Genomic DNA, 22,547 nt, shown 5'->3' on the forward strand with positions numbered 1-22,547 from the left:
CCCCCAACCCCCTTCATTTCTTCGGGGCCTAGAGCCACAGGGCCAGGCGCTCAGAGCCCCCGCCCGTCCGCCCTCCCAGGCGTGGGCGGGAGTGTAATGGGAACCAGATGGGGCTGGGAGAAACAAAGCGGGGAGGGGGGTGGGTTGCGGGGAGGAGCTAGGCTCCTTGAAGGAGCTCCTCCCTCCTACTCCTCTGTAAGGAGCCACGTTGGATGCAGCCGGCCCTTGCCCATCTTCCACTAGACTCTTGCGGGCGAAGTGCCCTAATAGACGTCCCTAGAAAGGGTATCTTCCCTCTCCCAGGCTTGCCACACAGTTCCCCAGGAGCAGGTCCCCATCCTCAGCAAATAGGGTGCAACGAGTAGAGAAAGGCGGGGTACCCCTCCCACCCCTGCCTGACCTAAGCGCTAACAAAACCCGACGCGACTAATCGCTGCGCGTCTAAGTGGTAGCTTCTAGCAAGCCCCGCCCATTCCTGTTCGCCAAACTTCGACGGGAACTCAGGGCACGGATGGAAGGACGCCTGGGTTTCCGAGAACGGCCTCTTCAAATAACTCCTTTTGGGGCTGGGGAACAGCGCGAGGATATGTAAAATATTCCTGCAGAGCCCCACGCTCACAGACCTGCCTGAAGTGCACACCCTATGGGAGTCAGATGCACGCGCGAAAGGAGCCGTGCACCCCGAGTCTCCAACTTTTCCGGGCTCGCTCCTAACATTCCCAAGTACAACACCGCGAGGCCCGAGTGTCGGCAGGCAGGCGTCCGCGTAGTTTAGGCGCCTGTGCCCGTCCGTGCGCTTCTGTGTCTTTGTGTACCTGTGCGTGGTTGTGAAATTCCGCTCTCCGCTCGGAGGGGAAGGGGGGTGGGAGTAAGAATGTCGCCGGCTGGGCTCTCACGTGGGTACGTGGGCGCGGAGAAGGCCGGCTGTGCATCCGGCGTGGGCGGCACGGAGCGACCTCGCCCCGCCCGCCGGATCCCCAAGTCCGCCTTCCACAGCCCAGCGTCGGTCACCTCAGTCCCCAACTCGGCGCCCAGGCTCTGAGTCCCCGCCCCCGCCTCCTGCTCCACACCCCCTCCCCCCGGTCTCCGCCTCTCTCCGTCTCTCCGCCGCGGCGTCTCTGAGGCCGGCGGAGAGGCCCGGGCGCCCGCCCCCCGCCCCCGGCCTCCGCCCCCGGCTCGGCCCACGCCCTCCGCCCGCCAGGCAGCCAGCGCTGCGCCGGGCCTCGCTCCCCGTGCGTCCTGCGGGGGCGGAGGCGCGGAGAGGCGGCAAGCGCAGCCGGGGAGGTGGGGGGGGGCAGAGGCACAGACAGAGGCGCGGAGGCTCGAAGAGAGGAGACGTGGAGGGAGGGACGGAGCCCGGACAGCGGCGGACACGGCCTCGCGCGCCCGGAAAAGCGCAGCGCGCGGCAGGCGCTGAGCTCTGGGCACCGAGAGGGGCATCCCCGGTGGTCTGCAGCCGTCCATGCACAGAGCTCCCTCCCCCACAGCCGAGCAGCCGCCGGGCGGAGGGGACAGCGCCCGCCGGACCCCGCAGCCCAGACTCAAGTTAGTGGGCAAAGGGAAGCGCCGGGGAGTGGAGATGGGTGGAGCTGGACGGGAAAGGGGTCCGGAGGGCGGAGGTCGAGCAGAGGACGAGGGGAAGCGGGACGGGGGTGGGGGGTGGAGACTGACGGAAAGGGGGTGCGTCTTCGAATTAGGGGCCCTGGGAGCAGGCAGGAAGCTGATGAAGCTGGATGTGAAAGAGCAGTACCTAATTTTCCATCGCCCGTTTATTTTGTGCTCATGACCTGGCATGTGAGCCCCCTGCAAAGAATGTGGAGGCTCCCAAGCGCTAGGGGAAGCCCTGGAGCTCTAGCTGGCAACAGTGCCGGGGGAGGGCCACTCAGCTGGCTCAGTCCGTCGTCGGCACGGAGCGCGCGGCTCCGGGGTCCGGGAGAAGCCGGCGCCTTTGAACCAACAGAGCATCAGAGGGGCTCTGCAGAAGCGGGGCATGCCTTAGGCGTTTCTTTCCATTTCTGTGGCTTGGGGGGAGTTTCATTGTGCGGCCCCTCCCTCAGGGGGTCTTGAGTCGCTCCCACACAACCGTTGACGTGGGTGGAAAATGAGGGAGAGAAGGGTAGGCGGGACCCCCCCCCCCGGCAGTGTTCGCCCACAGACGGTAGCACTGTGGGAGTGTGTGGGGGCGGACCGGGCCCCGGAGCAGAACAATTGAGGCACTCCTCTTCTCTCCCGTGCCTGAGCTGAAGGGATGGGCCTACCTATGGAGCAGGTGGGAAGGTCACTGCTGGGAGAGGGGCCAACTGAGGTGCACTGGGCAGTCTGGAAGGCAGGGGAGGTCCTGGGGACAGAGAGCAAGAGTGGGCAAAGAATGCCTAATCCGTGGGAAAAGCTGAGCAGGGGTGGGAAAAGGGGAGCAGAGGATGGTTTGCCTGGCTCACTGAGTGGAAAAGGGCAGGGGGAGGGGCCACACCCCTGTCTCTCAGACACATGAGCAGGATGCCACCAGGGAATAAAGCTGGCCAGTAGTGCTCCTAGGTGTCCACTGTAGGGAGGATGGGGGTACTGCATTCACCTCAGTGTGCGAAGTTAACTTGTGTAATGTTGAGACTGCTAGGTGTTTAGGGTGGAAGATGAGGACTGTGTTGTGGAAGAGAGGTTGGTCCAGCCACCCCAGGGGTGTGCTGGCTGGCCTCAGCGCTCAAGGTCTCCTTGCCCCAGGCCAGAAAGGTAAAAGCTGAGGATGGGGGCTTGGAGCCTTTGACTTCGGCAAAAACTGGTCTGGCTTTTGGTACTTCCGGCCAGTCTGTGATAGCACGAGCATGGCTGTGCCTCTGAGCAGTGCCTGATTCTCATAGTCTGTGCTCAGGTCTGGGCAGAGAGAGCATTCAAAAGAGGGGAAGAGAAACAGGCAGGAAAGAGAAGACAGTTGTGAGTGTGGGTTAGTACCCAGCAAGGGAACTTGCACTGACTGCCCCCCCCCCCTTGTGCGCCTCCTTCTCAGGCCCAGTGCCCGAGCCATGGCCCTGCCTCGGACACTGGGGGAGCTGCAGCTGTACCGGGTCCTGCAGCGCGCCAATCTCCTTTCCTACTATGAGACCTTCATCCAGCAGGGAGGGGACGACGTGCAGCAACTGTGTGAGGCGGGTGAGGAGGAGTTCCTGGAGATCATGGCACTCGTGGGCATGGCCACCAAGCCCCTCCATGTCCGACGCCTACAGAAGGCACTGAGAGAGTGGGCCACCAATCCAGGGCTCTTCAGCCAGCCGGTGCCTGCTGTGCCCGTTTCCAGCATTCCACTCTTCAAGATCTCTGAAACTGCAGGGACCCGGAAAGGGAGCATGAGCAACGGGCATGGCAGCCCAGGGGAAAAGGCGGGCAGTGCCCGCAGTTTTAGCCCTAAGAGCCCCCTTGAACTTGGAGAGAAGCTGTCGCCATTGTCTGGGGGACCTGGGGCAGGGGACCCCCGGATCTGGCCAGGCCGGAGCACTCCAGAGTCCGATGTTGGGGCAGGAGGAGAAGAGGAGGCTGGCTCACCCCCGTTCTCGCCACCTGCAGGGGGAGGAGTCCCTGAGGGGACTGGGGCTGGGGGGCTGGCAGCAGCTGGGGCTGGTGGTGGTCCGGATCGACTGGAGCCAGAGATGGTACGCATGGTGGTGGAGAGCGTGGAGAGGATCTTCCGAAGCTTCCCAAGGGGGGATGCTGGGGAGGTAACTTCCCTGCTGAAGCTGAACAAGAAGCTGGCACGGAGTGTGGGCCATATCTTTGAGATGGACGATAATGATAGCCAGAAGGAAGAGGAGATACGCAAATACAGCATCATCTATGGCCGCTTTGACTCCAAGCGGCGGGAGGGCAAGCAGCTCAGCCTGCATGAGGTGAGGACCCCAGCCTCCCAGGATTGCTCTTGACTCCCAGGCTTTGACCTACTCACCTCTGAGAATCCTCACACTCCCCAAGTCTGTTTCATTGCCCCATGACCAGGACCCCAGGCCCTGATCCCCTCCCCTACCAACCTCAGCTGTTGTAGTGCTTCCCTCAACTAAGGGGGAAGCAGAGACACAGGCAAGAGCCCGGCTGTCCAGGCCCATGCCGCTCAGGACACCACAGGAGTGGAGGAGGCCCCGGGCATTCCTAGGAAGCTGTGGGTGCTGACCTTTGTTTTCCTTCCTCAGAAAGCTCCTGCATGGTGTCAAAACCCAAGCAAACATCTGATGGATGAGCTTCATTTGTCTGATGGTGAAGGGGAGTGAGGAGGTCTGGGCAAGGTAGTGGGCCAGTTAGGATTCTGACTGCTCTGGCGGTCCTCTCCACAGCTGACCATCAACGAGGCTGCTGCCCAGTTTTGCATGAGGGACAACACTCTTTTACTGCGGAGGGTGGAACTCTTCTCCCTGTCCCGCCAAGTGGCCCGAGAGAGCACCTACCTGTCCTCCTTGAAGGGCTCCAGGTGAGACCCCCTTCTCCAGGTTCTCCCTAGGTCAGAATCCCACCAAGGAGATGGGTCACGTCCTGATCTCCAGTTCAGGTGCCTCTAGGCCTGCTTCCCACCCGCTTGCGTGTCCCTGCCTTTGGCCAAGTTCACTTGCCTAGGTCTGGCCCCACTTCCCATCCCTCTCAGGTCCTCTGTGCCCCCGACAACAATAGTGCTTGAGCTGGAGACTCCTGCTTACCCTGCATCTTTCCAGATTCTGGGAATAATGCATGTTCCCCATCAGATTCTGTGTCCTGTCCACCATGTGTCTCTCCCCAGCCTCACCCTCCTTGTTTCTCTCCATCTTTGCAGGCTCCACCCTGAAGAACTGGGAGGCCCCCCACTGAAGAAACTGAAGCAAGAGGTAGGTTTGCTAGGGTACATATAGGGGGTTAGGGCAGCCTTCCCCAGCCGCCGCCCTTGCCAGTCCTCATTTCTCCATTTGGGGCATCCACAGGTTGGAGAACAAAGTCACTCTGAAATCCAGCAGCCTCCCCCAGGCCCTGAGTCCTATGCACACCCATACCGCCCCAGCCTGGAGGAAGACAGCGCCAGCCTGTCCGGGGAGAGCCTGGATGGACACTTGCAGGGTGAGTGCGCATCAGAGCGCTTCTCACTGCGGGGGCGGGGGGAAGGCGTGGGAGGAGGGCGCCAGGAGGCCACCGCCTGGCACAGGGCTGGGAGGCCTGGCTGGGCGGGAGCCAATGGGCCTGGGCCTGTGGGGCTGGCTGTGTGGTTGAGGGTGAGGGTTCCGTTGACTGCGGCCCTCTACCTGACCCGTGCCCCTGCCCACAGCTGTGGGGTCGTGCCCAAGGCTGACGCCGCCCCCTGCTGACCTGCCTCTGGCGTTGCCAGCCCATGGGCTGTGGAGCCGCCACATCCTGCAGCAGACGCTGATGGATGAGGGGCTGCGGCTAGCCCGCCTCGTCTCCCACGACCGCGTGGGCCGCCTCAGCCCCTGTGTGCCCGCAAAGCCACCTCTCGCAGGTGAGGCAGCCAGCAGTGCCGTCCCCAAGCACCCCTGCCACCCAGGCCCCGCACAGCAATCCTGGTGTCCTCGGGCCAGGAGGGAGGAAGAGGGGTGCCGTCACTGGAGAGGGCAGTAGCCTGGTGGGGCTGCAGCTAACCAGGCCTTGGGTTGAGGAGGGGGGAACCCTGCAGGGCTGTTCCCAGTGGGGAGGGTCTAACCCCAAGTGGACGTCTGTGAACGGTGAGCTTGGGGAGCAGGGGGACAGAGAATGGGGAACGAAGGGGAACAGGAAGAGGAGAGCCACCAAGAAGGGAAGTTTGGATGGAACTTCTACCAACGCAGGAGGGTGGAGCAGGCCAGGAGTTGGGGTAGGGTTGCCAGCTTGGAATTGAAGGAGCCCAGAGGGGGATGCTTTGTGTGTGGAAGGGGGAAGCGGGAGTAGGCAAGGAGGCCGGCAGAGGGCCGGGCATCGGCTGGGCTCAGAGTGACGCAGCAGACAAAGCCACCAACCCTAGCTTGGTATTTTTAAACTCTGCGTGGGTGGGAACTGGGGGCGGGGACTGACAGGGGGGCTCTTCTTGGGGGAGGAGCTGGGAGGCTGGCTTCCTGTGTCCCCCCTGTTTTGGCTTCTAAGAACCTTGGGGGGGGCATGGTAGGGTGGGGGGGGGCCCTGGGAGGAGGCCAGGGATAAGCGGGGGCAGCAGAGCCTGGGAAGGGGGGAGGGGGAGAGGTCAGAGCCAAGCCGCCCCCACAGCTCCTGACAGAACCAGAAATTCCAGCAGAACGGAGGCGGGAGAGACAGAAAGAGAGAGACACATCCAGAGACAGAGAGCTACACACAGCCAGCAAGGGGAGGGGGCGCACACACTTGGGTATGGAACCGCCCCCTAGACCGGAGGTGGGCAGGAGTCAGGAAATCAAGCTCATCTTCGCAGCCTTCTCTACCCCTGCCTCTGTTCTCAGCCCCCTCTGTCTGCAGCGTCCACCCCGCAGCCTCCTAACCTACCCCTTCTCCCTGCAGAGTTCGAGGAGGGGCTGCTGGACCGATGCCCTGCCCCAGGACCCCATCCTGCTCTGGTGGAAGGTCGAAGGAGCAGCGTGAAAGTGGAGGCTGAGGCCAGCCGGCAGTGAGGCGGGGACTGGCGTCCTCAGATCCAGGGCCCCAGGCTTCTGGCTCACACAGACCCCTCCACTCTCCATCCCTGGCATCTAGTCACAACCCTGGATCCTTCCGCTGCCCTTCTCCTGCCTCCCCACCTGCCCCATGGGCATAGAACTATGGGGCTTCAAGCAATAACGAGCAGGGGCCTGGCGAGAGGACACAAGGAGGGTGCACGGTGCCCCCTCACCCTTGCCCAGAGCAAGGAGGCAAGAACTCTGCCTCCAGGGCACTTGGGATTCTCCCCTCCCTTCCACAGCACACTCCCATCCTCTCTAGTTAGAATCAGTGACGTGAGCAGTTGGACTCAGTTTGGACATGGGGGAAAGGGGGACTTCCCTGGGAGGGTCCAGCAGCTAAAAATGGAAACGGTTTCCCCCCAGATCTGGGGGCCAGGGAACACTGGACCTGCTCCTCCCCTTTGCTCCTCCATTTTTGTGCTTCTAGTTTGTTTCTTTAATTTAACAAGTGCTGCAGTTCGCCCACCCATCCCCATCTTCCCCCCAAGTTCTCAGCGGTTCTCTCCCTCTTGCCCTCTCTAGGGGGGTGTGGGGTCCCCTTCACCGGCCCCCTCGGGAGGCCTGGGTGGACTCAGGGTCTCCCTCAGCTGGGAGCTGGGCCGCAGCACCTGTCTGAGCAGTTAGAGCGTCTTTCTTTTCAGATCGTGTACAGTAGATTATTTATTTTGTTATTTTGGAATAAAATTTATTTTATGGCTTAGGATCTATGACCCCCAAGATGGAGAAAGGGTGGCATGGGGTTGGGGAGTGGAGGGAAGCTGGCGGTGGGTGGGGAAATAGAAAAGAAGCAGTGGGTAGGGCCCCCAATACACCAAGAGGACCACACACCTGAGTCTGGACCCCAGGCTCAGCCTCTGCCTCTGGGCAGGATTGGTGGTGTTGAGCCACCGAAGCTACAGCCACATAGACCCAACCTGGGCACAGTCATACTCAAAGCTTAGTACATTTGGGTTAGCATACATCAGAGAGGCCAGTATACTCGCTGGTGTCTTCTGTGCAGTGTCTCACACTTCCAAACTTGTGTTGTCACACAGGCAAAATCAGAGAGGTACGTGTTCTCTGTGGCCATAAAACTAACGTGTGTGTGACATCTACATATTAACATGTCTCAGGTCCACACACTTTCACACAGCTATACACAAACTCGGCCCTTGTACTTCTGCACAATGTCATACACATATCCAGAAGCCTCCATCTGACTGACAGGAATTTGGAGCTGATTGGGATTTGTTTTTTAATCTGGGTAAAACCCACATCAGCAACCGAACGTACAGACCCCCCTCTCTCCCAGGGTCTCCTGAACTGTTTCCCATCCCCCCAGGGCTGGGACCCAAGCCCATACCTCCATCCCTAGCCCCTGAAGCAGATGCACGTGTCTGTGTGTTTCCACGTGTGTGTCCTGAGCCCCGGCTCGGGGCAAGCAGAGAAGCCCTCCGTGCCCTCACCCTGTGCTCTGGCCCAGCCCCCTTCCTGCTCAGCCCCATCTTCCAAGGAGGGCTGTGTGTGTGTGTGTGTGAGTGTGTGTGTTCTGCATGTGCAGGCGTTTTGGGGCGTGTCTCACTTGGAGCCTGAATTTCCCTTCCAGTATTTGGAAAGGGGAGGGCAGGGGTGTGTGGTGGGAGGGAAGGAGTAGATATTTTCCACCCACTGTACATTCTCCTGGCAAAGTCTTTTCCTCCTGACCAGGGAGTAGGTGGGGATAGGAGGACACCCTCCCCAGCTGCTGCTTGGCAGGAGCACAGGCAGGTGTTCACAGCAGGTCCATGGGGGCAGGAGAGCTGTCTCTCTGGGCTCCCCCTCCAGCTGGGATCACCAAGTGGGGTTAGCCCTTAGGTCCAGGTGGGACATTGAGATCCCAGACTGCCCATAGCGGGAGGGCTGCAGGAGGGGTTGGGCTCCCAAGGACCCTCCCTCTGACCCTCCTTGCCCTTCCAAGAGAAGCTTGGTGAGGTCCTGTTCAGTGGGAGGCAGCAAGGGCGGGAGCATGTCTTCACGGACCCTGCAGGGAGGAAGGAGGGAAGCAGTGGGATAGGCATGGCACCCACTCCTCAGCCTCCACCCCCAGGCTGACACTCACCAGGTGCCTTGAGGGAACCCTCCCACCGACTGCCTCAGGCAGCTCTCTTCCGCCATGGTCACATCTGAGCAGAGCAAGGGCTCGGGGCTGGACACGGCATGCTCCTGAGGCTGGCACGGCAGCAGGCCCCTGCCAGGCCCAGAGAAGTAAGTGAGGTGGTGGCGGGGGTCGGGGGTGTTGAGGCTGGGAATGAATGAGGAGCCTGAGCTCAGGATGGGGGTGGGTGTCACTCACTGCGGGTGAGGTTGGTCAAAGGGCAGGCTCATCTGACTCAGGCTGGGCGGCATCTGCAGGTGAGGTCTGGAATCAGGAAGGAGGGCACAGTCAGAAAGGAAAGCTGGACAAGGGCAGGGTGTTGCAAAGTCAAGACCATTGAGTGAGGAAACAGTATTTCCAGCTCCTCATCCTGACGGCAAGTACTGGGCAAGCCATTTCCACCTGTGAGCTTGGTCTTCTCATCTGTATAAATGCGTATGCATTGGCGATTGGGGGCAGGAGAGAGAGGAGGGCTAGATTAGCTAATTTCTAATGTTTCTTTGGACTCTGAACTTTGCTGGCTCTAAGTACCCCTGTCCCCACCCCTACGTCAACTCCTGGGAGGGGAGATGTTGTGCCTTGACTGAGAGTTAGTAAGCACCTGACTGCTACCTGGAGAACAAGTGTCTATGCCACTTCAGGGCCAAAAAGATAAATAAAAATCAAGACAGCAGATAAATGACAGTAGATTTCAGGGGCGGGAGAGATAATACTAATACTTACATAGCTCTTGCTATGAGCCAGGTACTGTGTTTAGCTTTATACATACTATTAACTCAATTAACCTTCACAATAACCCTGTGAGGTAGGTACTGTTATTATCATTATTCCCTATTTTACAGATGACACATCAGAGTTAAGTAACTTGCCCAAAGTCAGCAAGTGGTGGAGCTGGAATTCGAACCTGGATCTTAACCACTAACGCCTCAGTGGAATGGACAGAAGAGACACAGGTGTTGGCTTTTTGCCACCCCGTTCTCACAGAAGAGCCTTCCCTAACAAATGCAAGTGCCCATGCCCATTGCAGGTGGGTGTCCCACCCCGTTCCCTAGAGGTGGCCCCACTTACTCCTGGAAGGCTGGCAGCACATTGACCGATTCTTCCCGGGGAAGGGCTGGATATGAGGGGATGGAGTGAGAGCGTGGTGGGAACACCTGGGGCCTGGGGAAAGAAAGCAGACCCCTGATGCCAGCCGTTCTCCTGGACACCCCAAATCCCTGCCTCAAGATGGGGAACCCCTTTCAAGGAAAGGAAATTCCCTACTTCAGCCCCCAGTGCCAGCTCTCCCAGCTGCCCATGCTGAAACAGCCTGCTGGCACAGACCACTCCCAGTTCCGTCTCTCAAGCTTCTTACACCATATCTGGGCCGAGCTGCATGTTCATGGAGCAGTCAGGGACCATTCCAAGATCGTAAGAGGGCATCATGGTAGGCATTTGGGGCTCAGGGGTGGTAAGTGGCTGGTCCCTGGAGGAGGGGAGGAGGCATGTGTGACTGACCAGGGGCTGATGCCACCACCCCTTCCCACAGGTAAGTACTGGGCCCCACCCTCCATCCATACCAGCACACTCACCTTTCCACAGTCATCTTGATTGTAGCTGGGACATAACCCCTGCCATCCTTACCCATCTGCTCAGCTGTTGTGGGGAGGAAAGGAAAGCCATGGAGTGCTTCTGGTTTAGGGAGGAAGGGAGGTGGAAAAGGTGAGCATGGCTGATGGGCAGGTAGCAGAAGCAGGGAGATGAAAATGGAGAGAGAAGTCGGGGATGACACACAGCAGGCAGGGGGCGGACAGCTGGGAGCAGGGAGAAGGTGGACAACAGGAAGGAGTCAGAGCTGCCAGCCCCAGCTCACGCTTGTAGTGGCTCCGGAAAGCCTCGTCCTTGGGTTTCTTGGGGTAGAGGTTTCTGAGCTGAGCAAGGTCCCGGATTCGGTCACCAAGTGAGCGAATGGACAGGTCTTTGGCAGAAAATGGCTGGATGTTCTCTATCTGTGGGGAGCCTACAATAGGAATGAGACCTTGAGTCCCCTCTGTCCAGACTTTCTTCCCTTTCCCCAACCTCCCCCCACTATTGGACTCATTCTCAATCTACCAAGGTAAGGAGGAGAGGAGCTAGGGTGAGGGTCCTGAGGGAGGGAGACCCACCAGTCACCATTCCCACAGAGCTCACAGTGAGAAGGTAAACGTTTAGACCACAGAAGGAAGAAGAGAAGTTGGACCTAAGGAAGAACTTCCTGAAGATCAGGGTTGGCATCAAGGAAGGCGAGGATGTTTCCTCCCCAGAAGAAACCCCAGAGGGCACAGGCACAGAGGCAGAGGACTGGCTGGGGTGACCTCACCATCCTGGCCCCGGATGACATGGGCAATGGTGATGCCCCCAATCTCTGAGTCACTGAACCGAAGGAGGAATGTTCCATCAGGCTCGTTGAGAAGAAGGCTAGTGACGTACTGTTTGCTGATGAAGCCGATGATCAACCTGGCCAGGATGAGGGAGAGGATGTGGGTGGGGTCACAGGGTGTGGAGTGGGAGCTGGAGGTACAGCTGCTCAGGCCACCTGGGGCAGGGACTCACCGATCTGACCAGTAGCTCCGGAGACAGCGTTTGGTGAGGTCCAGGACGCCATCAAACCACTGCCAAAAGGTGAAGCCACGACCCAGCAGGATCTCCTGTGGGGAGAGGGGAGTTGGTGTGAGCACAGGAGCCTAGTTAGGGCAGGCATTGGGCTGTGAGTACCTACACGACAGAGTCACAGGACTGAGGGACCCACATTGGACCTGAGACCCCATCCATGGCAATGGCCAACACTCAAGTTTACCATGTGCCAGGCACTATTCCAAGCTCTTTTCATAAATTAATGTATCTGATCTTTACAGGCCTAGGGAGGTAGGTCCTGTGAGTATCCCATCTTACAGATGAAGAAATGGAAGCCTAGAAAGGTCAAATAACTTGCTTCTCACACACCTGGTGAGAAGCAGAGCTGGGATTCAGCCCAGGAAGTCTGGGCTGGGCCCCCTCTTAACCACTGTGCTCCACACCCTCCCGAATGAGGCCTGGAGGAAGTGGTGTCCAGAGAAGGCAGCTTGCAGGGTGTGAGTGTCCTGCTCCCTTTTGCTAACACATCCTCTGGTTGTGTGGGCTTTTCTTTCTTCCTTTTTTTAAAAAGATCAGTGCATGACTGCATTTACCCAGCTGGTCCTCAACCAAGACACCCAGACCTCCTTTTTCCCCTGTTCTTGTAACATCCAGTCCTGAGCCACCTTATTTTGGAGGCAGTAAAATGTAGTAGCTAAGAGCAAGAGTCAGAAATATGGTGTTCCATCCCAGACATGCCACTCACTTGCTGGGAGGTCTTGGACAAACTACTTAACCCCTCTGAGCAGGTTCATCCTCTGTAAAATGGGGGTAATAGTACCTACCTCAAAGGGATGTTGGGATGATTAAACGAGAGAACATATATAAACTGCTGAAGCACAGTGCCTGGCATATAGTAAGCTGTCAACACATGGTAGCTGGTATTATTGCATTTGTCCCTGTGGGATTTCGTCCCTGTTTTTGCAATAAGACCTATTTTCCCAATGGGTCAAAGTCATTTTGAATCAAAGCTGTGTTTACACACAATCTGGGTGAGTCACGTAGATCACTGGCAAAGAGGGAGGATAGAGGGCCCCCAGACCAAAACTGGGGGATGCCAGAGACCTGAGGGGTTCTCCTGCCTGGGCCATGACAGAGGCCTTCCTGATGAACGTGGTGGGGCATTGTGAAGATCCCAGCGGTTGATCCCTGGGCAGAGGTTGGGGAAGCCCTGAGTGCCCCAGGGATGAAGAGCTTGGGGGTGGGAAGTCCGAAGCGCAGGGGAATGACCTTGTTGAACTGTGACCAGGACACAGAACGGTGCTGGAAGGCCTCCATGCTGAGGCTGTTGTCGGTAAAGATCTTCTGGGCCAGGAAGAGGAAGTGCTCTGGGAGTAACCCCCGGTTGGTCCCCACCTCAGCCATGAACTTGAGGTTCAGAGTTTCACACATCTTCTCCCAGGGCACCCGCTCAGCCACCACAAAGGGCACGCGGTCCTGGGGGGAGGAGAGAAGGAGAGGGAGCCTCAGGCTGACATCCCCATCCCTCCTCAGGAGGGCCTTCATCCTTCCCACCTCCCCAAGGCTGCCCCTCCCCAGCCTTGTCCCCCTGAGCTTGCTCAACAAAGATGGTGCTTTTCCAAAGTAGTCTACGGTGCTACTGCAGGATAGCTGTTAAGATTGGCATGAAAAGGGGACTTCCCTGGTGGCGCAGTGGTTAAGAATCCGCCTGCCAATGCAGGGGACACGGGTTCGAGCCCTGGTCCGGGATGATCCCACATGCTGTGGAGCAACTAAGCCCGTGCACCACAACTACTGAGCCTGCGCTCTAGAGCCTGCGAGCCACAACTACTGAGCCCACGTGCCACAACTACTGAAGCCCACGCGCCTACAGCCCATGTTCTGCAACAAAGAGAAACCACCGCAATGAGAAGTCCACGCGCTGCAACGAAGAGTAGCCCCTGCTCGCCGCAACTAGAGAAAAGCCCGCACGCAGCAACGAAGACCCAACGCAGCCAAAAAATAAATAAATAAATTAATAAAATAAAAAATAAAGTATGAAAAAAAAATGGCACGAAAAGAGGTCAGAAGTACGAAAACAGGTCTACGAGAAGGAGTTAAGGTCACTCTCATTTGAACATGCTTGCCACCCCACCAGCCTGCACCCCACCCCCCAGGTAAGAGCCCCCCCTGCCCCCGCCAACTCCAGGTCTTTCATCACCATCTCAGAGAAGGCGTTGTCCCACAGAATGGTGGCTTTGGCATTGTTGTCTTGGTTGCCGTGGACGATGACCACCAGGGGCAGAGACAGGGCCTGAAGGGGGTGAGGAAAGGGGGTTCTTCTTACTGGGGCAAGGGGCTTCCACAGAGGGCTGGCTCTGAGGGTGCAGGGAAGCTACTGGACTCACACAACATGGTTAAAACCTCATGGTGTGTTATCGAGTGCTTTCTGAAGCTCATTTAGGGCCTTACTGCAGAGAAGTGGTTACAAGTCAGTGCTATAGAGTCCCCAGGTTTCAAATGCCAGCTCCAACATTCAGTAGCTGTGTGACCTGGGCTAATTACTCAATCTCTCTGTGTCTCAATGTCCTCATCTATAAAATGAGGCTAGTAATAATACATACCTCATAATGTGATTGTGAATACCACGCGTGTGTGTGTGCATGTGTGTGACTTAAAACAGTGCCCTGGTCTATGAAAAGTAAGTGCCAGTTGCCCCTACACTGTCATTCCCTGGGGTGTGCACTCCGGTCCTTGCTCCTCCCCACTCACCCGGGGCCCCAGCATGCACAAATCCCAAACACACAGGGTATGGGGCAGTCATGAAGAGTGAGGATGCAGGGCCCAGTGTGTGGCCTGGAGGGGCACCTGGGGCCCCGCCTCGGGCAGGGCTGGGGCCTCAGTTCACCTGGAGCTGGATAGGGAGTTTGTTGGGGCTGAGCGTGAAGCTGGTGGAAAAGAGCACGGCACACTTCTCCTCGGTGACAGACTCTGTGCCCTTCCGTTCGCACCGCTTGATTTTCTTCAGAAGCTGCGGGTGGGGCAAGGGAGAGGAGGGTAAGGGCAGCAACTGCTTCTCCTGGGCTCCCAACACCCTCTCCAAGGAGAATGTCCTGGCCTGAGGACCCCCGCCCACTGCTCCCCGAAGGCCTCACCAGGTTCTTGAACAGGGCAGAGCAGCAATTCCCGGGAATGCTGTTCTCCAGGGACACGGTGTTGTTAATGATTTCCCCGGTGCTTTCTCTGCCAGGCAAGTCAGAGAGTGGCTCATCCCAACTGGGCCAGGAGTGGCAGGAGCTTGAGTCCAACAGCGAATGGCCTGGACTACTGGCCCCTAATCTCCATCTCCCCACTTGAGTTCTTAAGGGAGAAGTCCCCATATTAGCCAAATCATGATGCTCCCACCCCATTCCAGCACTGATGGGTCCCTCCCCTTCCTCTGCCTTGACTATCATACAGGGTCCCCACATCCCATGGCCCACCCTCCCTGTCATCACCCTGCTCTTCGTGGTGCCAGTCCCCCAGGCTCCTCTGGCCTCCACCACCCTCCAGCCCCTCTCCAGCCCCAGCTTACGCTCCAGCCCCGGGCCCCTGGGGCATGCTCAGCTCCCTCGCCTGCTTCTCGGTTACCATGTCGGCCCTGACCATCAGAGGCTTGGCTGGGGCCGCCAGGAACCTCAGGCCCAGCAGGAATCGAACCCCGGCCTGGAACTTGGTCTGAGTCTTCAGAACCTGGGGGGGCTGCTTTTCCACCAGGAAAGAGCTGGGAGGAGTGAGGAGGACACAAGGGAAGTTAGCAGCTGGGTCCCTCCTGGTGCCCTCCCCACAGCTCTGACCCTCTTCCTTCCTTGGGGTCTGCTCTAGGCCAGGCTGGGGTCTCATACCTGGTGATGAGGGTTCGCAGGACTTCATCCAGCCGGCTAATCAGCGCTGCCTGGGTCTTGGGCTCAAGCTCCCCACCAGCCGCCCCCACCTCCTGCTGCAGCTGGGAGTAAATGTCCACCAGGCTCTCACACCTGGGGCCAGGACAGTGGTCAGGGGGCACAGGGTTTAGGCTGCCTGCTCCCCGCCCAGACCCCCCACCCCTAAACCCAGGAAGAAAGCAGGAGAGTGTGTGTGGAGGGGTGGGATGAGCAGTGGGCGTGGCTGCAAGGCACCTGGGCTAACGGAGTTGTGGGACATGCCTTGGCTCTGGGGAGGAAGGTTCCTTCTCAGTGCCTGGAAGCTCTGTGGAAACCCAGCTGCCTCTTCCCCAGGGCTCTGGTACCCAGGTCAGCTGCCAGCACATATGATGCTTTTGTGCATTTTGAAAGGTGCCCTGCCCAATAGACCAAATAGACTTCCCATTCCTCTGGGCACGGGGCTTGAAGAGAGAATTGTGGGTTGGAAGAACTCCTGCTTGTGCCCCATCCACCGGGTGCACGTGTACAGGACACAACCTGAACAACAGTGTGCGTGGCCCTGCTGGAATGGGCTTCTCTGAGTCCTGACCCACCCCAAGACCCTTTGGCCTGGTTTTCCTCTCGCACCTGTGGGTGCTCCAGCAGGGACAGCAGGTGTCCACCCCCAGCCCCCCCCGCCACTTCCCTGTCAGCCCTGCCCCAACCTCTCCTGTAGTGGGGCCAGGCTCTCCTCAAAGGGTGCGCCATTCCCTGCCAGCTGCTGCTGCCGTTTCCAAATCTGGATCCTCTTCAGCACCAGGGCCTGGGCAGCCTCCAGCTCCCCGACAGTCTCCTGCAGGAACGTGGCGAGGGCCTGTGGGCAGAAAGGGCCTGAGCCAGAGCCACACGCTTCCTCCTCACCCAGCTCTGGAGGGTAGGGCTCTCTTTCTCACCTCTCTGAGGTCTAATCTCCATCCCTCCACAGATTTGAGACCCTCAAAGTCTGCCCTTGGAGCTCAATCTCCATATCCCAGTCCATTGCTCACCTCACTTGGGCCGGTCCCATTGGCAGGAGTTTCTATCAGGCTGTGCAAAGACACTGAGGGTAGGGGCAGAAATCAGGGGTGCAGATAGATTTGAGGTACAGTCAAGGTTGAGATCCAAGAGGGGGTCACTCCCACACACTCCCCAGAACCCTCTTAGGGCTCTAGGCCCAGGCTCCCACCTTGGCCTCCCTCAGCCCCAGGCTGCAGGGCTTTGCGGAGAAGGCAGCTTTCCCCCACTCGGTGCTGCAGCCTCCGCAGGACTGTGTTAAACTTGAGTTCCTCTTGCTTCCAGTGGAAGGGCATTGGCAGGTGGCGGAACTGCACAGGAGGGAGAGATGCCAAGAGGTGAGACACTCTGCCCAGCTCTTTCCACTCGGCCTCCACTCCCTAAAGGCGTGCGACTGCCATGCTCTGCAGAAAACAGACCACTTCCCTTGTCTGACTCCCTTCTCTCCTTTGACAGTCCTTCCTGACCTTTTGGAATTTCCTGTAGATAAGACCTCTCTCCTGGCAGAATCAGCTCCTTATCACTTGCTCTCTCCTTCCTAGGCCTCACTATCCTCAGTCCCTCATTGCAAGCTTCTCTGAGCTTAACTTGGGGCTCACTTTGACTCCTTTGGTCATCCTGGGCCTAGAACACTGAACTTTTCCTGAAGTTCAAATTCCTTCTAGTTTCTCATGGCTCAGGCTAAAGTCCCAGGGAATTGAGTTGGGGTGGGAGGTGCGGTACCACAATACCTGTTCCATAATGGCTTTTTTTTCCCCTTGAAGTATGTGTCTGAAAGTGGCCACCAGCTTCAGGGGGTCCCTCTGATATATGCTCTATAGAAATGAAGGGTGATAGACAGGGTTAGCCTGGCTCTTACCCATGTCTTTCTCCCCTTCCAATCCCCAGCCCCCCATTCACACATGCACTGAAAGGCAGCACAACTGTAGAGTCCAGAAGTTTTCATGCATTTGCATGCTTTTAAAATCTAATTTGCATGCTAGCTAACAGCTAGCCACAGGAACACCAATTTTCTTCCAGTATCCAACCAATTTTCTTCCAGCATCCAATGCTCACCCCAGCTCCATTCCAGGCCCCACCCAGCCTTGTCCCCTCCCCTCCTGCCCCACCTCCAGGGTGCTGATGTGTTGCAAGATGGTGCTCCCCTCCCCCTGTTCTCCAGCCGAGGCCTGAAGACGCTGGACAGTGGCAGAAAGTAGGGCGCTGGCCATGTTGCAGCAGAAGGCGTCTGAGCCGACAAGGAATTCCCTGCAGGAAGGTCAAGGATGAGGCAGCCTCGGGTCAGGGCTTCCTCTGCTCTACTGTCCCTCTACCCCACAGCAATCAGCTCAGCGGCTCCTTCCTCCTCTTATCCTCCATCCAAGCCCTCTGGAGCCCTCAGCCATGTCCCTTGTTCCCCCTTTTTCCAGCTGTTGTGGGTAGTGCCCTTACCCCAGCTCTGACCTCCCTCCTCTTTGGCTCAGCCTCCTAAGGGGGTGGGGGACTCCACGTATCAACACGCATAGTCTGGTGGATGTGGCACAGACTCCCAGCTAAATCTGGACCACCGCACATGGAATAACGAGTCCCAAGTCTTGAAATGGGATGAAGAAAATCTAATGAGAGGGAAGGTGGATGGGGGAGGACCTGGGGGACCAACATGGGGCAGCCAGGACTCACCAGGGCTGGTTCTCCAGCCAGTCGCCCAGGAGATGCCGCAGGTGTTGAGGGAAGTCGACATACAGCCGCTGCAGTTTTTCTGGGGGCATTTTGGAGACCAGACCCCACAGAGACATGATCTGGGGTTTGGAGGGTGCCTGGAGAAAAGGCACAAGGCTACTTGGGCACTCTGAGAGGTGCCCAAGAAAGTTGGCTTTTGTTTGGGGGCAGCCAGGGACCTCCCGTAGACAGCCCTCCCAGAGACCATCCCCACCACCACTCACAGCCAGACCACCTCAAACCAGGGACATCCCTGGCCAATGCCTCAGACAAGGTAATTCCTTCAATGGTAGACACAGGGGTGATGGGGTGGGAAGAGCTGAGCTGCAGCCAGAGGGCGGGGTGGGAGACAGGGGCGATGGGGCAGTAGGGAAAGCTCTCTGAGAGAAGACAAAGGATGTGGGTTGTAGCTCTAGGCCTGGCTCTGGTTCTGTAGGCAAGAAACCTCCACTCTGTGGACCTCAATCTTCTCATCTATAGAATATGAGGCTTGGATAAAGTGCAGAACTTTCCAAACTTTTTAAAGCAGTAGACAATTTTAGTTTTAATCTGTGGAATCACAATTATATAAAATTGGAGTTTCTCTGTTGAAAGCAAGTGTGGTAGGCCTGGAATTCTACTGCTTCTTACTTCCCTCTCCCCACCTCCTGACCCCAAAGGTGACCCTGGAGAAAACCCTCAAAATTCCAGGGTTCCATGAGAGAATCTGAAAACTACCTGGCTAGATGATGAAGAAGAGGATGGCAGAGTAATAATAGCTAGCATTTATTAAGCACTTACTATGTATGAGGCATTATACTGAGCTCATTACCTCAAAATCTTGCAACAATTTTTAAAATATAGAATTATCCCCTTTCACAGGTAGAGAAACCGAGCTCAAGGAGGTTCTCCAACTTGCCGAGGCCACTCAGCAAGCGATTTGAACCCGAGAGGGGATTAACCACCACGTTGTGCTGTTAGGATGCCTTCAAGATCCAAATCCCATAATCCTAAGGCGGGGGTGGGGGTGGGTGGGTGGGGCATGGGAGGAGAATTGAAGAAGAGGAGACTGAGCGAAAGGAAAAGTAGAGAGAACTCAGGAAGATGGTGAGAGATTAGAGAAGAAAGTGGGGTTAATAAGCCTTCAGTGAAAAGCCTAGAAGAGGGGCAAGGAGGCTAGAGGGCTACAACGAAAAGAAGAAAAGGGGGCAAGAGGAAAGGAGATGGGAGAGTAGGGGAGAGGGCTGCCTCCCCATTTCTGGGTGGGCCACAGTGTGGGGTGGGTAAACCAGTGGTTTCCCAGGGGTCTCTCAGTTTCCAGTTTCTCAAAATATCCCTCTTCCCAGAGATGACAGAAAGGATGGGGATGGAAACTCCCTGGGTCTCCCCCAACCTGGTAACCCCAAGTTTTCCTGCTGCACTTTTAGCCCCTCCCCTCTCCCAGGACTCCCAGAGGGACGGAGAACAGAGGGGCCCCTTTTCTGGAGGTTCCTGCCCCTCGCCCCAGTCCCTATCCCCTTGAGCTCTTTTCTCCCAAAGGCAGAATCCTCCCCCCATCCTGCTCAGGGTCGTCTAATAGACCTTTCTCTACACCCACCTTAGAGTGGGGCCCCTTTTGGTTTGTTTCAAACTCAGGGGAGGACTCCATCTCTCTCTTCCCTCTTCCTCTCCTGTGTCTCACGGTGCTCAGACCTTTGACCTCTCTTCCTACGCTACTGGGGACTGAGGCGATCCCTAAGCCATAGGCAGCCCCCCTTTCCTCTACATGCCCCTGCTGAGTGACCAGCTTCCTGGCCTGGCCCTGGCTTCAGATCTTCCCCACTCCATCTTCAGGCAGCAGGGGGCCAGACTTTCCCCCAGCCACACCCAATAACCAGGCTGGGTCAGTCGGCCGGCCAGGCCAGAGGCACCTTCTGCTGTAAGCCCCCAACACCGGCAGGGAGGGAGGAGCCGCGGCCTGAGGGGGCGGGGCCAGTGTTCCCTTCCCAACAGGGAAGGGAAACCCAACGTCCAGGATCTTCATCAGCCCTCTTCGTGGCCTAAACGTCACCTCAACCCCTACATTCCCGAGCCCTCTGACCGTGGGACCACAGGACCAAGAGTCAAACGAGCTTCTCTGAGTTGCCCAGTGTGTGTATGCGGCGGCGGGGGCGGGGCGGGGGGCCGGGAGGCGGAGCCAGTTCAGCAAGAGTAGGGTTAACTCCGTGACGTGGCCGCGCCAAAAGTGGAGCAGTTTTGAGGGGGGAAATTCCCCCTCCTCTGGGACACCATGAGGTCTGCATCTAGGGCTCGCTCACCCCCTAGCCACACCCTTGAACAGGAACCTTTATGGGGGGCCCGGATAGGGGTTTGTCAAGGACCTACTGCCCCCTGGTATCAGCCTTCTAGGGAGGGGCGGCCACCTCCCCCCAACCCAGAGGGCAGAGGGGCACCTCCTTGCCCTCCTTTCCCTGCCTTTACATGTCCCTGGAGGTGCGGGGGACGGGGTGTATGGAAAAAGTGACCCACGGTGGGGAGGGAGGGAGGGGAAGTGCTGGGCCTGTACTCACCCCAGATTCTTCTGATACTTCGAAACTGCCAAAACTCAGTACCACCAGCCACCAACCCCAGCTGAAACAATTTCTTGGGGACCATCCACTCTGCCCAGGGAGGATCCTGAGAGGCACTCCCCGCAACCCACCGCCCCACATACTCACAGTCAGAGGCCCCCCACCCTCCCCTCCTTGGAGGCATCCCCTCACCTTGCCAACCCCTCTGCTGTCTTCTCCCTCTCTCAGCGGGCACTGCCAGGCCCCATGGGTCTGTAGTTCTGTCCAGCGGGTTCAGGGCTGGCCCTGCTAGCACCCCCCCTCCACCTCCACCACCAAAAAGAAAACACACACACACACACACACACACACACAGAATCCTCTCCCGTCCTTCCTCTTCAGTGTAAGCAGTGGCTGCCCCAGCCCGCTGTTTCCGGCTTCTCCGACTACCCAGGTCCCTCCCTGGAGCTCTGACGACACAGACAAGGGAAAGTGGGCTGGAGGAGGAAGAGGAAGAAAGTGGGGTGAGCGTGTGTGCCTCCGATACCGGGTAGGGGAGCATGGGGTGGGGGGAGCCAGGACTGGGGCTTGGGGGCCCTGGGGCCAGGCTGGAGGGGAGGCTGATCCCCACTTACTCTGTCTCCTCTCAAAAGCAATCAACTTTCCTCCAGAAAGTCACCCAATATCAAGCCACAGACGTGCCGCCCCAAACTGCCGCTCCCATACTCAAACTTTCGCAGGCGCCGGGGGTTTGGGCTCGCAAGGGACTGGGCTCCCCTGTGGCCTCTGGAAAAAGAAATCCCTCTGGGCTCTGCGCTCCCTCCAGTGGAGGACCCTGAAAGCGGCCCGGGAGCTGGAACTCCTAGGTCCCCCTTCCTTCTTGGTGGGGAACGCCTTAGAGGTCTCGTGACCGCTGATGGGAGGGAGTGGGGGAGGGGAGGCTGAAGCTCACAATTCTGTAGGACTCCAGGGGTCCCTCGGACTGAAAATCATTTCTGCCCCCTCCTCACAGGGTACTACTCCTCAAACCCAGGTGGGAGCCAGCACAAGCTGGAGTTGCTGCCTGTAGATTCCCAAGGGACAAGTTTGCATGTGAATCTGCTGTGCAGCTTTGGTGAAGTTCCTATCTGTTTCTGGGGTAAACACTGAAGACACACCCAGAAATAAACACACACATACACAACTTCCCCAGCCAGAAGGACACCCCACACACACACATGCTTACATACACGTCCAGGCAGGCTTACAGACATGTCAGCACTCAGAGCCACATGCAGTCACAAGGAGACACACACTCACATACACAAGGCTTGCTCAGCTTCTGAGTCACCATCTAGTTATCTAGTGGATGGTTTCTGCAGCTTTTGCTGAAGGAGGAGCTGGAGCTGACCTAGGGACCCAGAGAGCCCTTCAAGCCCAAAAACCTGAGAGAGGGGTATGGGGAAAGGGTGGTCTCTGGGGGGATGGTGGAAGGTGGGAGGAGGCTTCTATTTCCCTCCTTTCTTCCCAAACAGGGCTGGGCTCAGGGGCCAAAGCCAGGCCTATGCTGCCCCCTGGTGTCTGAACTGATTCCCAGAGCCCAGCTCCTCCCCCTCTCCTCCACGTGGATGGGTAAGTGTGTGCAGGGGCACGCCCAGCCAGGCAGCAGAGGGTAGCAGTTAAGAACTTGGCCTCTGCAGACAGGCTGCATGGGTTCAGATCCTGCCAACGTTGCTAACTGCACAACTCTGGGCAGTTTACTATTTGTGCTTCAGTTTTGTCATCGGTAAAATGGAGCCAATAATGGTCTTAACTTATAAAGTTGTGAGAGTGAAATGCACTAATACATGTGAAGGCTTAGAACAATGCCTGGCACATAGTAAATGTTAGGCACTATTTTTATGTCCCAGAATTAGCCAGACAGGAGGAAGACAGAAGGGTCTCCATCCTACATAGGGTCCCCGGATTTGAGGGTAATATTACCACCACAAAGGCAGAGGCTATTGGAGGTATGTTTATGTATTTATTGTGTCTGGAAGGCAGCCAGTTGAAAAGGAGGGAGAGCCGGGGTGGAGATGGCAGGCAGGGGATCTGTCCGTGGGTTTAAACGGCAGGCAGTGCTAGG

The 22,547-nt window shown here is 57.6% G+C and overlaps 2 protein-coding genes across 7 annotated transcripts; one reads left to right on the plus strand and one right to left on the minus strand.

The window, feature by feature from the left end:
- Positions 1 to 1,182: 1,182 nt before the first annotated feature.
- Positions 1,183 to 7,323, plus strand: NAB2 (NGFI-A binding protein 2). 2 transcript variants are annotated; one of them, XM_036865776.1, is made up of 7 exons: positions 1,185 to 1,545; positions 3,002 to 3,875; positions 4,314 to 4,447; positions 4,784 to 4,835; positions 4,929 to 5,061; positions 5,267 to 5,458; positions 6,463 to 7,323. In XM_036865776.1, the coding sequence occupies exons 1-7, from the start codon at positions 1,463 to 1,465 to the stop codon at positions 6,570 to 6,572; spliced, it is 1,578 nt and encodes a 525-aa protein (XP_036721671.1). In that variant the 5' UTR covers positions 1,185 to 1,462; the 3' UTR covers positions 6,573 to 7,323. The 2 variants fall into 2 exon arrangements, with proteins under 2 accessions (XP_036721672.1, XP_036721671.1); XM_036865777.1 differs by lacking the exon at positions 5,267 to 5,458 and having other exon boundaries at positions 1,183 to 1,545.
- On the minus strand, positions 7,263 to 21,264 carry STAT6 (signal transducer and activator of transcription 6). Of its 5 annotated transcripts, none has more exons than XM_036865770.1 (23): positions 21,079 to 21,229; positions 20,657 to 20,940; positions 17,898 to 18,034; positions 17,348 to 17,486; positions 16,970 to 17,053; positions 16,411 to 16,549; positions 16,232 to 16,284; positions 15,911 to 16,059; positions 15,189 to 15,320; positions 14,879 to 15,067; positions 14,460 to 14,547; positions 14,213 to 14,335; positions 13,526 to 13,618; positions 12,595 to 12,801; positions 11,305 to 11,399; positions 11,072 to 11,208; positions 10,586 to 10,732; positions 10,305 to 10,368; positions 10,088 to 10,198; positions 9,802 to 9,894; positions 8,932 to 8,997; positions 8,698 to 8,826; positions 7,263 to 8,619 (listed from the first exon to the last, which is right to left on the minus strand). In XM_036865770.1, the coding sequence occupies exons 3-23, from the start codon at positions 18,011 to 18,013 to the stop codon at positions 8,430 to 8,432; spliced, it is 2,544 nt and encodes an 847-aa protein (XP_036721665.1). In that variant the 5' UTR covers positions 18,014 to 18,034; positions 20,657 to 20,940; positions 21,079 to 21,229; the 3' UTR covers positions 7,263 to 8,429. The 5 variants fall into 5 exon arrangements, with proteins under 5 accessions (XP_036721665.1, XP_036721663.1, XP_036721666.1 ...); XM_036865768.1 differs by having other exon boundaries at positions 7,467 to 8,619; positions 14,460 to 14,664; positions 21,079 to 21,264; XM_036865771.1 differs by lacking the exon at positions 10,586 to 10,732 and having other exon boundaries at positions 7,467 to 8,619; positions 14,460 to 14,664.
- Positions 21,265 to 22,547: the final 1,283 nt, after the last annotated feature.

This window comes from Balaenoptera musculus, chromosome 10 (genome assembly GCF_009873245.2).
Source record: "Balaenoptera musculus isolate JJ_BM4_2016_0621 chromosome 10, mBalMus1.pri.v3, whole genome shotgun sequence".
Taxonomy (NCBI): Eukaryota; Metazoa; Chordata; class Mammalia; order Artiodactyla; family Balaenopteridae; genus Balaenoptera; species Balaenoptera musculus.

What these genes read in the sequence shown, in the direction of transcription:
- NAB2 (XM_036865776.1), top strand. Translation starts at nt 1,463, where the DNA reads ATGCACAGAGCTCCCTCCCCCACAGCCGAGCAGCCGCCGGGCGGAGGG. An exon ending in AGCAGCTCAGCCTGCATGAG is followed by an intron (nt 3,876 to 4,313) that starts GTGAGGACCCCA and finishes TCCTCTCCACAG; the next exon opens with CTGACCATCAACGAGGCTGC. An exon ending in CCTGGATGGACACTTGCAGG is followed by an intron (nt 5,062 to 5,266) that starts GTGAGTGCGCAT and finishes CCCTGCCCACAG; the next exon opens with CTGTGGGGTCGTGCCCAAGG.
- STAT6 (XM_036865768.1), bottom strand. Translation starts at nt 18,013, where the DNA reads ATGTCTCTGTGGGGTCTGGTCTCCAAAATGCCCCCAGAAAAACTGCAG. An exon ending in ATGGGACCGGCCCAAGTGAG is followed by an intron (nt 16,060 to 16,231) that starts GTGAGCAATGGA and finishes TTCTGCCCACAG; the next exon opens with GCCCTCGCCACGTTCCTGCA. An exon ending in ACAACGCCTTCTCTGAGATG is followed by an intron (nt 12,802 to 13,525) that starts GTGATGAAAGAC and finishes TCCTCCCCCCAG; the next exon opens with GACCGCGTGCCCTTTGTGGT.